This window comes from Hakea prostrata, chromosome 7 (genome assembly GCF_041222555.1).
Source record: "Hakea prostrata isolate BN-2017 chromosome 7, UWA_Hpros_2, whole genome shotgun sequence".
NCBI lineage: Eukaryota > Viridiplantae > Streptophyta > Magnoliopsida > Proteales > Proteaceae > Hakea > Hakea prostrata.
In genome coordinates, this window is record NC_142606.1 from 1,151,271 (window position 1) to 1,164,646 (window position 13,376).

The 13,376-nt window shown below is 38.2% G+C and overlaps 1 protein-coding gene across 1 annotated transcript in view; it reads left to right on the forward strand.

Annotated features, from left to right (window-relative positions):
• Window positions 1–766: 766 nt before the first annotated feature.
• LOC149008822 (transcriptional corepressor SEUSS-like) overlaps window positions 767–13,376 on the forward strand; it is a 36,335-nt gene continuing 23,725 nt past the window's right edge. Inside the window, exons 1-8 of the mRNA XM_089161633.1 lie at window positions 767–1,277; window positions 1,720–1,877; window positions 2,033–3,261; window positions 3,348–3,467; window positions 4,294–4,342; window positions 4,545–4,759; window positions 4,853–4,921; window positions 10,026–10,123. Of these exons, the coding sequence (XP_089017759.1) occupies window positions 2,197–3,261; window positions 3,348–3,467; window positions 4,294–4,342; window positions 4,545–4,759; window positions 4,853–4,921; window positions 10,026–10,123 (1,616 nt within the window). The 5' untranslated portion in view covers window positions 767–1,277; window positions 1,720–1,877; window positions 2,033–2,196. The remainder of the gene's footprint in view (window positions 1,278–1,719; window positions 1,878–2,032; window positions 3,262–3,347; window positions 3,468–4,293; window positions 4,343–4,544; window positions 4,760–4,852; window positions 4,922–10,025; window positions 10,124–13,376) is intronic.

The following is a 13,376-nucleotide window of genomic DNA, read 5'->3' on the forward strand; positions in this document are numbered from 1 at the left end:
AATGACAAATATATACTTAATTGTATTATTTTGTATTCAAAAAAACTCATGAATGAATAATGAAAAATAAAATTTAGTATTCTATTATGTTAAAAGCAACCCTGCAAAATCACAAGAGGTTAATGACAATATTTTACATGCACAATAAATTAATTTTAATTTAAGAATGATGAGATTATATAATTAAGGTTATTTATGTACATTATACAAATTTAAAATACATTTGGGATGCTGTTGCCAATTCCGCATAGCATTTAGATGTGTTCGTGTCTTGAATGTCTCTAAATTTGTTCTTAATATATTATGTTTAGTTATAACAAATTTATTTTTATTTTATTTACCTCAGACGATCATAAAACGGTGATAAACATAAAAATAAATTAGAGAAAAATTGAATAGCTCAATAAAGAAGTCTTAAAAAATCGCTCTCTTCGTAATTTCATAAAACGAAACGCAATTTAAAAGATTTTTCAATTAATTTTGACCGGCTTCCCACCATTCTTGAAGTTTTTCGTCGAGCAATTTCAATTGGAATCCGGTTGAAGTTGAATCATTTTTGACTCCGGATTCTGGGTTTTGAAACCTTGTGGCTGTGGTTACCGTCCATTGAATTTTGGAATCATTTTTAACTTGTGTCTTCTGAGTAAAATTTGCTTAAATGACACGTGTAAACATCTAGAGGCGAGTGATCTGAATGCGGAATAGACAAGCGGATGAGCATATATGCATGAAGTATGATGCACATCGATCTCACGAGTCACGAGTGAATCGCTATGTGTGATTTATGGGTCATCGCCTGATGGGTTGCAGGTGTATAAGCTGAGAAGAAGAGGATTTGACTCCGTTGGAAAACGACGGTAAAGAAAGGAATGATACCCAATTCTTCAATTCGATCCAACGCATTCTTGACGTCCGCAAGGACTCTCTCTTACACACACCAAAAAACGGAAGACAAAAGTGGAAAAAGTAAAAAGCGAGCGAGAGAAAGAGAGAGAGAGAGAGAGAGAGAGAGAGAGAGAGAGAGGAGAGAGAGGGAGGGAGTTCTCAGAGCTGGATTGGAGACGCAGCTCCACAGACGGAGGAGTATGATGATGGATATGTAGAAGAACCCTAGGGTCTGAGTCTTAGAATGAAAGAATAATAGTAAAAGGGTAGTGAACTGGAACAAGTAGAGGATAAAAGAATCATTCATTTATATCTGGAGCTTGTTTTGTGGTTCTATTTTACTCAAGTATTTCAAGTGCTTACTGTCTCTGCCAATTGCAACCCCAACTCCGGTAAGTGGTTTGCATCTCTCTAAAGTTCAGTTTTTTTTTTTCCCTTCCGTTTGAGTGTCTTTGGACTTAATAACCTAGGGGTATCATCCAAAATTGCTTATGTATTGTCTGATTTTAGTTTCGACTTCTTGAATTTTGCCTTCATCATGAGTTTTTCTGCGTTTGTCTTCACCTTTTCCTTTACAATTCATGTTCATTTATGGGAAGTCGGGCGATAGTTTACCGTGTTTGGGTGTGTTAAAACTTTCTTTAGTTTGAGTATTTTACGTTCGGAATTTGTTGTCGAGCTTTGGGTGTTGAGGAAAAAGTCATGGTATTTTTGTTTCCTTAGGTGCCAAATTTGTTCCTTTAATTATGTATATTCCTCCTTTACTTGGCGGGTTCTCTGCTGGTGAACAAATTCTAGAATGCTGTTGTAACATTGTTTGGTTGATTGCGATAGACGAGAGTAATCGGCTTGGGATCGTCTGGTGCTGCATTTGATGGTGGAAGACTGAGTTTTTCTTTTGTTTGTATTCTATTCGGAAAGGGAGAATGCGTTTATGAATTGACGCCAAGGAATTTAATATGTGAATTGTACAGAGACTTGGGCCATTACTGGTTAGAATCTCTCAACTTTGCAACTTGTGGAACGCAAGAACGCTTAGAATCAATGCTTATTGTTTTGTTCTAGTTATCGCTTCTCTTCTTCCAGTGTTCATCATTATTAGCCAAAATATCTTTGGAAGAGAGCTTTTTCACTTCGTTTGGTGCAGATGAGAACTGTGTGGTTTCAAGGTCTGCTGTGTTGAGAGAGATCCATTAATCTGCGTTTATTTTCTGGGTTGCTCCTTTGCATCTCGTGGCATTTGTTACTCATGCAGTTATAGTCAACTTTCTCAACTTTAGTGTATAGTTTGAAGCTTGTACTAGTGGGAAGATGGTGCCTTCCGGGCCTCCGACTCCTGTCGGTGGAGCCCAATCTGTTCCCCCTTCATTCTTGCGATCAAACTCTGGCATTCTGGGAGTTCAAGGTGGTGGAATTCCTTCACCAGCGGGTTTCCCTTCGCTTGCCTCTCCACGTTCTCACTATAATAGCATGAACATGCTTAATAACATGCCCCATGTTTCTTCCCTTCTCAATCAGTCCTTTGGTAATGGTGGGTCGAACCCTGCGCTTTCTGGTTCGGGAAGTATGCAACGTGGAGGCATTGAAACTGGTGCAGAATCGGATCCACTTTCTGGTGCCGGTAATGGAATAAACTTCACCCCTTCACCTGTCTCATTTGCACCATCTAGCACTGTGAACATCAGTTCAGCTGTTCAAGGCCAGGGACAGCAATTCTCAAACCCATCTGGGAACCAGCTGGCCCCCGAGCAGCAGCCATCTCAACAACTTGAACAGAAAAATTTCCATCATGGCCAGCAGTTCTCTGTTCCTCACAGCCAGCAGCAGCAGCAGCTTCAACAGCAACAGCAATTGCAGCCGATGCGGGGTGGATTGGGTGGCATCGGCCCAGTCAAATTGGAGCCTCAGGTGTCAAATGATCAAAATGGACAGCAGCAACAGTTGCAATCCTTGCGGAGTCTCGGGTCAGTGAAATTGGAATCTTCACAAATCCAGACTTTGAGAACTCTAGGGTCTGTTAAACTGGAACCACAACATTCAGATCAGTCATTGTTTCTCCAGCAGCAACAACAGCAGCAGCAGCAAATCCTGCAAATGTCTAGGCAGTCATCTCAGGCTGCCGCTGCTCAGATGAGTCTTTTGCAACAGCAACGCTTCCTGCAGCAACAACAGCAGCAGCAGCAGCAGCAGCAACAACAACAACAACAACAACAACAACAACTCTTAAAGACACTTCCTCAGCAGCGTTCTCAGTTACAGCAACAGTTTCAACAGCAGAATTTGCCTGTGAGATCCCCTGTTAAACCTGCCTATGAACCCGGGATGTGCGCTAGGCGGCTGACACAGTATATGTATCACCAACAGCACAGGCCTGCTGTAAGATCTCATTTCTGCAAATATTTTATCACTTATTGTAGGATAATTTTATGACTTCTCTTTGCTTGACATCATCTTGAATGCAGGACAACAATATCGAGTTCTGGAGGAAATTTGTTAGTGAGTACTTTGCCCCCAATGCCAGGAAGAGGTGGTGTGTCTCTCTATATGGAAGTGGTCGGCAAACAACTGGAGTTTTCCCCCAGGTTAGTTGTTGAGGAAAATTTATTCAGGTCAAAGTTAAAACTTCTCAATTGGCTTAGGAAGACATTATTTTAGGTCCTGGATGGGTACTATGGGTCTTGCGTCACTTATCTAGGGGGTTAATGGTATAGTCGGCCCACTATAGGCTCATAAGGTGGATTGTGGGTTGGACAAGAGAATAGTAATAGAAAGTGGTTAGGGATTTGAGGATTTCAGAAGGTCTTTATGTAAGTAATACAACTCCATAAGTTAAAGTGTCATTTGGGTATTATTGATATTCCAGATCTGATCTCCTTCCTAATTCTATTTGCAGGTGTGATCTTTTCTCTCTCTGTTTCTCAGTTGTTTTTTTCTGATATCTTCTAGCTCCTCTAATTTCTTCTCTGATTATATTAAAATTTTTTTTCTGGTCCTGAGAGATGTAGTTTATCCCTACCATTCTTCTATTCTTGCCTTATATTAGTTCTACTGATGATTTGAGACTGTTGGCAGTTTTTTGGCTCCAGATCTCCAGATTCTTTCAGGAACCTTGAACTGCTTAAACAACCTAAAATGAAAACTGTTCCTAATACATATGAGCGTTATTTTATTGCTGTGATTTTAGGCCTTCCTCATTATAATATGTACTCAGTTCGGCTTTATATTTCTCTTCATAATGTAGCATCAGGAGAAAACTGATCTGATTTGTTTGATCAAATTTGCGAATTATTTAATACTGTAGATAATGTTCGTTGGGATATTTGTATGAAGTGGCAAAATGTATCTCATATTTTATAATTATTTCGGAGAAGGTAGACAATATTAAGGTTTCAATTGTAATTTTTCCAGGATGTATGGCACTGTGAAATATGCAATCGCAAACCTGGACGGGGTTTTGGTATGTTTTAGTTTTTCTTGAGAATTTTACTGCACTTGCATCTTGTTTAGTTTTTTTCTTTTTCTTTTTTCATGGTGACATTAGTGCCATCCCCGAACCCCGAATTAGATTCCATCACTTTGTTCGCAGTCTAAGTTCCTACCGTGAAGAGTTGTTTTCACTCTAATGATTCTAGTTGATATTTTTCTCTTTTTGCTTCCAGAAACTACAGTTGAAGTATTGCCCAGGCTGTGCAAAATAAAGTATGACAGTGGTACTCTAGAAGAACTTCTTTACGTTGATATGCCTCGTGAATATCAGAATGCAACAGGGCAAATAGTCCTTGACTATGCAAAAGCAATACAAGAAAGCGTATTTGAGCAACTGCGTGTAGTTCGCGATGGTCAGCTACGAATTGTTTTCTCACCCGATCTTAAGGTCAGTGTGTGATTAGTTTGTATTATATCATCAATTCTTGATTCCTGTGGCATTACTAAGTGGCATTTCTTTGCATGTGGACTTCCACAATAGATTTGTTCTTGGGAATTTTGTGCTCGGCGTCATGAGGAGCTTATCCCTCGAAGATTGATCATACCTCAGGTAAGCACTTAGAAAATGGTTGACTGCCTATCTGGAAGTGTTGGTTTTGTTCCTGTCATGATTTGTGCAATCAACTCTTGTAACCTTTTTAGGCTTGTCTTGCCCAAAAAAGAGGCCTCACCACTGCAGGTTATGGGGAGGGTCAGAATGTATACAGCGTTTGCCCTGCTCTCACACGCTGGCTGTTTTCCAAGGGTTAAATCGGTGACTGCTTGATGGTTGATAGTGTTCTTTGTCATGATCTCTTGATAGTTGACATATTACTTGTCAATCAAATAATGAAATAAGTGAAGTGATAAATAGTTACTAAATAATTATCTAATAGAATAGCTTACCTTTGACTTGTCTGGAACTTCATTGGAATGGGTCTGCTCTTTTGATGTCAAATTGGTCTTTTCATCTTTCCCTTTTTAAATAAGTATTGTCTGAAAATGTATTTCCAATTTAACTTATCTATCATTTTTGGTTCCAAAATGTTTGGAATTTAATGGGTCAAATTTCTATGTTTATATGGTTAGCTTTCTATTGTAAATTTGAATTATTTATTGTTTTTACATTTTTGATTCTTCTTCACCCCACCTAAAACCAAACCAAGAGAGAGGGGGGAAAAAAACCCTACCGGATATTTTTGGAATCATTCATTTCCTGCTGAAAAAGAAAATATTTAATAACCGAAAGGGGTTGCAAATTTGTTATCTTTGTAATGACATTTTTTGAAGGAGTTCATTATATCCTTCTTGATGTAAAACCCAATTTTAGGGTTAGGGTTTCTTGATGATTTCCCTAAAATTAAGGGTTGCCTGGAATCTTCCAGCAATCAAATGAATAATATGGTTAAATTTTGGGTGAGAGAATTTGGTTAATGTAGAAATATGGGAAGGTTTGGGTTTTAACAAAACCTAAGAGGGGATGGTTTATTTGGTAGTACGGGTATCAATATGGGGTGTAAGTGTAACAAAATAAAATGGGATGGATAATATTGTAAAATAAAGATGAAGATCTAAATATGGGTTTAACAAAACTAGGTGGGATTGAAGGGGGAAAAATTTGAGACTTAACAAATTCTTAATGGGTTGATCTTGAAAAGAAAACCTGATCTTTTCTATCTCTTCCTTGCTCCTCCTCTTTTCTTTCTTCTTTCGTTCTTTTCTTTTTCTGTTTTCTGGTTCTGCCGTGAGGAAGAAAGGACAGAGAGAGAGAGAGGGCCAAGAGAGGGGGTGTGTGTTTTAGGGTACGGGTTGGGTAGGGGAGAGGCTGGGGGAGGTGGTATGGGGTGTGGGAAGGGGCTGGGGTGTTGTGGGGCTTTGGGGAGGCTGCTGCCGGGTTATGGCAGCCGGGGGGTGGGTGGGAAATTGGGGTTGCGCAGGAACAGGGGAGGCAAGGGGTTAGGGAAGGCGAGGGTGGAGCTGGCGGTGGCTGCTATCGAAGGGGAAGGGGTGGGGGAAGGTTGCGATGGGCTGGGAGATGGCGGAAGGGGGTGTGAGCTGCTGTACTTGTAGGCTGCTGTAAACTCTTGACGAAGATGATGGAGACTGGAAGAAGAATGCTAGACAGAGTATGTTGCTGATCTTTGAAGAAGAAGCTTGCTGTAAATCCATCGTGGCCCCCTCAAGTTGGAACCATGGTCCTAAAACTCAATATTCTTATTCAAATAATCAGACTAAACCAATAAAAAGAAAGAATAGGCTATTTATAGCCTACTAAAAGACTAATCCTAATTGGGTTTCTTTTGTAGATTAGGATTCCCTTACAATTAATCTCAACCATTCAAAATAAATGGAATCTCCTTGAAAATAGATTCTCCCTAAGACTAAAAAGGAACTATTCTTGTAAATAAAGACTAATGAGAGCCTATCTTTAAAGAAGAATCCCATAGACTCAAGAATTCAACCCTGATTAAACTGGACGCTAACTGACTAAGACTCTTCTGAAAAATAAGAATAAAATTTTGAAAATTAGAGTCATCCAATAATTAGGGCTGGACTGACCAAAATACCCCTCTAAAAGGGTATGGGCAGCCCTAGGTGGGCCCTTTTGAGTGGCCTTGGGGCATACTCCAGGGTTTCGGCTAGTGGGAGATTTTTGGTTCACGTCACTTCCTTCTGTTAGGATCCCAGAATCAGCAAAACAGCAAGACTGTAATAATGGAAATAGTGTAGAAATATATTAATTGATAAACTCAAGAACTCAGACCAACCCAGCAGTAGATATACGGTATACCTACAGCTACCCAAGAGCAACAGCCCTCACCCAAAATTCCCTTGTGAAAAAAATGATGATCCTAACTTACTCCGCTCACCAAATCCAGTAGCCCTCTTCTTGTGCTTGCGAAGAATACACGAAATATGAGGGGCCTATCAACACTTCCCTCCAACAGTTTCACCTTGTGGACAAGGTGAAAATCAGGAAATTGGCCATTTGCCTTGTCATAGTCCTTCCAAGTATTTTCACATTGTGGCAGTCCTCTCCACTTAAGCAACACTTCTAGCACCCCTTGAAGAGAGAAACGAATAGCCATCAGATCCTCCGGGATAAGCTGCAGTTCCCAAACAAGAAGGGAGTGGTTGGGGAGTAATATGCTGCCCGATAACTTTCTTCAACTAGGAGACATGAAACACACGATGGACCTTTGAACCAACAGGTAAAAGTAAGCGATATGCTACTGGCCCCACTTACTCTCTCTCTTCATTTTTTTTCTTTCTCCCCCCCTGCTTTATACGTTCAATTCCAATCTTGCATTACTGTACCTCGTTCATTTCAGTTATCACTTAGCCTTGTTTGAACAACGCTTGGCAAAATTCATACAACCATCAATACCATCCCATCGTTTAAATAAAGAAACATGCAAATTCTGAATTTAACAAGCATAGGCATTGTTTCTTATTCCTAGTTTAATAGTTCAAGAATATTATCAACATTTCGATACAAATATTTCAGTCAAGTACTTCAGTTATCATTCAATTCCACACATTTCTATTTTGTTTGAAGGGCAACATATAACACACTTCCACAAATTGCACGAGTGAAAGAAATAAGATCTCATATTAAAGAGTAGATATTACCCATTTACTGAGTGGAACCATCCACTTGTAACATATATGAGTTAGTCAATGCCACTTACTCTTCTTGTTCCCGGCACATCTCTTTTGCCCAAATTAAATTAGAGCCCGCGCCTTTCTTTTATTAGTGTTCACGTCTTTCAAAATATATCTTTTATTTATAAAATTGATTTAGTTGCCTTCGCTAAAAGCTTTACGCGCATTAGTTTCAGCTGGGTTTATAAGCCCGGTCTTACTATTTCAGCCTCATGACCTTCCTTTTTAAAAAAAAATAAAAAAATATTAAGAATTACTCAAAGTCGTGGCTATCTTATGGGAAACAACTCCTAATCATATGAAAGGAGAAAAGGGTTGCGGTCCAAGTCCTTAACTCCCTTCCTTACCTTCAACCATGCATTCTCTATTTTCTTTCTTCTTTCATCCCTTTTCTTTTCTTTTTTTTTTTTTTTTTTTTTTTTTTTTTTTTTTGGGGGGGGGGGGTCAGTACTTATGGCTGAGACCATTTAAACAGTCAGCTTTTTAGTTTTAAAAAAAGAACAAAACAAAAGCAAAACGAAAAGCATGATTAGAAGAGAAAGGGGAAAATGTGAGAAGAGAAGGGAAAAGAGGAAGGAGGATTGGGGAGTTTAGTTACCTAATCTGATTCTAGAGGAGTTGTTAATTTTTCTTCCATCTTTTCTCAAGTCTCAACCCTTTTTTTCAGATTTTTGGATGATTTGAGGTCTCAAAGAGGGTTTTCTTTCTAGATTTTGAATCAGTGAACCTAGCTTGATATCCTTGTAATCATCTTTGTTAGTGTTTCTAAACATTACATTAATAGATTCATTTATCTAGATTGAAGAGGGTTTTTGTAAACCAAGGATTTGAAGTTGGTTGAGACTTACCTGGTTCAGTTTCATCTTTGTCGAACTTAAAATTCCTGAAACTCGGATTTAGAGTTCGGTTGGTTTGGGAAAAAGTAGTATGCTTTGATGGGCGATGTGTAATTGTAATTTTGGTGTTTTGTGCATCTTACTCATTGATTTGGAGTGCATGTACTAGGTTGCATCTCAGGTGTTTGTAAAAATGCCTGAGAGGCATTGTCAAGCCTTGTTTGCCTTTCCAGAATATGGGCTGCAAGTTGTATGGTAAAACTTGACAAACAGGGAGATTTCATGCAGTGATTATTTTAGGTATCATGTCTCAATCATAAATAAAGGTGTGTAGTGAAAGTTGTTTCACAAAAAACTAAAATAGGGTGGTTGAAGTGGAGAGTTGCATCTAGAGTTTTATGTGATGGACATATTGCTTTTAAAAGGAAATTTTGTGGGAGAGTCATACATCTGGGTATAATTTCCGCTGCAGAATGTTGCCAACTGAGAAGTATAGATAAACTGAATGTAACAGAAAAACTGGATTTTTGTGGTGGATATGTTGCAAAATTAGGAAGGATAAAGTAAGGAGTTGTCATATGAGAGAGGAAGTTTTCAAGTGGCTTTTATACATAATAAGCTACAAGAAACGTTTGGGGTGACATGGTCATGTTCAATAGAGGCCTTTTGATGCTTTAGTATAGAGGAGTGGCTTATTCTATATTCAAGGAGCTAAGGAGCTAGTGGCAGATCCTAACCTTAGGAGAAGCGGTGAGAAATGACATGCATGGCTTATGCCTTGCATCTAGTATGGCCTTATCATTTCAACAGTGTGGTATGTTGTACAGCTTCCACTTGTTTCCCTAGCTAAATCCTTGCTTATTTCTGTGGACTGAGGTCAAAGTGAGCTAATGAATGTTCACATAAGTTCCCCTCATTTTGCATATAATTTTTCGTATGTATTTTGGAAGCTAAAGTTATTCTTTAGTTCCTTTATTGAGGACAGTAAATTTTGATAGCATAGCCGGTGTGTTTTGCTTTTCTCCCCATATTTTTCATGTCAGTGTATCTGAGTTTGCTTTTTGCTGGATGTTGTTGATATCTTATAAGATTCTGTTGGAAGTTGGTGGCAACTGTTGTCAGTGTGTAATAGGCTTTTCAGTATCAGCGTGACTGTGATGGTTTCATGTGCAGGTTAGTCAACTTGGGGCAGCGGCTCAAAAATATCAGGCTTCTACCCAAAATGGATCATCCAATCTTTCTGCTCAGGAGTTACAAAATAACTGTAGTATGTGAGTTAATTATTCTCTTTTGCTATCTATCACATGTTAACTTAATTTTTTTTCTCCAGTATCTCTAGATGAACTGGTGATCAGTGTTACCATCTTGTATTAAATGTCATTGGTAACTTAATTTTATCATTTGCTGCATTTTCTGTGGTAGGAGAGTTATTCTCTGTCAATGAACACATGCAGGTTATTTGTAATTTGCTGTTAAAAAAACAAAATTTTAACTCTTACTGGAGTAATGTAATTTTTTTTGTCGACCCACTTTCATGGTCTGATAAAACAGCATACACCTTCCTGCTTAAAAAGATCTTGATGTGTCAAAACTCTTTTTTTTATTTTTTTAAAAGATTGGGTTAGTTCTGGTGAGCTTCAGTTGAATCCATGAATTTACTGGAACCCCCAACCCCTAACACCCCTACACCCCAACCCCCGCCCAAAAAAAGAAGAAGAAAGTATTGAGAGAAAAGAAAATCAGAATGCCCCCCAAAAAGGGTAATGGTAATAAGGAGAGTCTGAAAGAAGAAATCCTGTGACTAATATTATTTGTAATTTATTTAATTTGCACATTGAATAATGTGCTTTTGAGGAAGAATGTCATATGCTGAACTTCATAAACTACTATATTTCATTAAAACTGCAAACAAAATTTAGTGAAGAATCCGCCTGTAGTTGGTTGCCTGTGAATCAGCCTGTATTTCTCACCGGTAATGTCTTCTGTGAGGAATTCTTGTAGAAGATGCCTTCTATCTGCTTCAAAGCTGTGAAAAATCTGTTCTTGTGATTGTTTTATGGATTTAGTTCATGATCTGGCATGTACAGAATGAAAACTTCATACTTAATTCTATGAGAATTTTTATGAAAGAGTTTCATTTGCTTCTCTTCCATGAAAGTTTCATCTTCCTAGGATGTATCTGATTATTTTTTTTTGGGGGGGGGGTAATGCTGGCCTTTACCTGTGATGGCTGTACCACCATATTCTTTCAATAATTTATTTAAAAAAGGTTCTTGAGAACATGGACTAAATTTTGATTGAAATGGTTGAAAATTTCGACCCAAATGCCTGCATTTTTTCAAACTTCAAATATTTCATCGAAGAGGTTCGTTTTGAGCAAAATATCGCAGATTTCGACTATTTCATGGGTTTCGACCTAAATTTCGCAAGTTTCGACACTCTAGCTTGTTTTTCCTCGGTTTTTATTAATTTCTATCCCATTTTTACCTAATTTCCATGACACCTTTGCCTTCAAACAGCACTTCGCCTTTAACTTTTGCCTCCAAAAACCTCTTAAGCCACAATAGTTACGGAAGGAAACTCGGCAGCAATAGAATGTGAAGCATGAGCCATACCGAACAGTTTCAAACTTCCCCTTTTTTATTTATTTTTGTTTTGTTCATGCCTTGAATGGTCGTGTATTGCGTTGAAATTAATATGTGTTTAGTCTAGGACTATGATCTATGATTGTGTGTTAAACTTATTTTTTTATTATTTGCTGCCTTTTATTTATTTATTTATTTTAATAACTATTTTTTAAATTATGAATTTTGACAATCTATTGGACATTCGGAGCTTCTAGTTAGGAAGAATTCCATTTAGCTACAATGATGCTTGCTGCTGAAGGTTAATAAATGTTCCTTTCTCTTTTCAAAGCAAGTGATTACTATGGACAATATATGGTTTCAACTTAATATATGTGAGACACCATCACTTGATTTAGTTGGTTGTTTTATTTTGTTGACTTGTTGTATATGTAACATTTCTATCAAACAATTTATGTATGTTGATGATTCTATGCCTGTATGCAATACAATTTGTACTTATCGGAACCAATCATTTATTAGTATATTAGATGATAAATTTTCAGTGGTTTTTTGGCAAAATAGTAGTTCGATTGTGTTTATTATGGTTTAACTAGGTAGGAGGTAAGAAATTAGATGAAATGGAGGTCATATAAGGTCCAAAACAGACCAATATCAGGTCCATTTTTGACAAGGACATGGACCATCCATTTCTTTGCAGATGTGTGCCATGTGTCCCAGCATCACATCAGATGGGTCAAATTCATTTATAAGGTCCAAAACGGACCAATATCAGGTCCATTTCTGACAACCATCCATTTCCTTGTAGATGTGTCCCAGCATCACATCAGATGGGTGAAATGGAGGTCATATAAGGCCCAAAACGGACCAATATCAGGTTGTCAGAAATGGACCATCCATTTCCTTGCAGATGTGTGCCATGTGTCCCAGCATCACATCAGATGGGTGAAATCCATTTATCAGTCACATCAATCAACATCTGCAAGGAAATGGATGGTCCATTTCTCACATGGAAATGGACCTGTTAAATTTCCGTCCAAAACCTAGGGTCGAAATTTAAAAAAAACAGTCAATTTCGGTCGAAACCTGGAAATCTCGCATTTTCACTGGGTCAAAACTTCAGTTTCAATCGAAATTTGTTCCTTGCTTGAGAAGAAGTAATGGAAGGAGTAAAGATATCCAAATAAATCAGATGGGATTCAGAGGTTGATCCAAAATGGGTCTTTCCATTTTTGGTAGTGGCTGAAAAACCTTTCTGAGGGTTGCTGGCTGGTAATCCATAAAGGCTATATATTAATGAAAAAAATACAGTTTTTGTGGTTGGGTATTTACTATTTAGTGGGTTGGATAAAGTAGCGCTCTGAGTGCAACTGCATACCTTTCTTCTTCTCGAGTGAAGTAGAAACCTATTGCTCTGTGCACTAGGGCCTATAAGACTATGCAACGTACGCTCTAGTCTCTATCCCTTTGCTTCGCACTAATGCCCTTTTCAAGCCTCTCGCGAACATACTGAGCCCACTTCAGGTCCTGCCCAGGAAGATTCAGATAAAAGTCCAGAAGTTGGCCCCCTGACTAGGCAGAACACATAAAGTTCCAATAAAAGAAAAGGAATCCGATATGTTACATATTTTTCTCATAATAATACTAAAATAAAAATACAGTTTTTGTGGTCGGGTATTTAGTGGGTTGGATAAAGTTTATGACAGAAGATTATCAATGATGACCCAAATTGACAAGTTGAGATCTTTATGATAGTGTTAGTTGGTGATGCGTCCAAAATCTGCTCAGCCCTTAGATCTCCTCTTGATGACCTGCAAAACGAAAGCGTCAGTGACATCAATCAACATCTGCAAGGCTAAGTCAGTTGATGAATGATCGTGTCTCTAACCAATCAAAAATAAAATCCTATACTAATCTAGCAAGCAGAAAGTACGGGGTC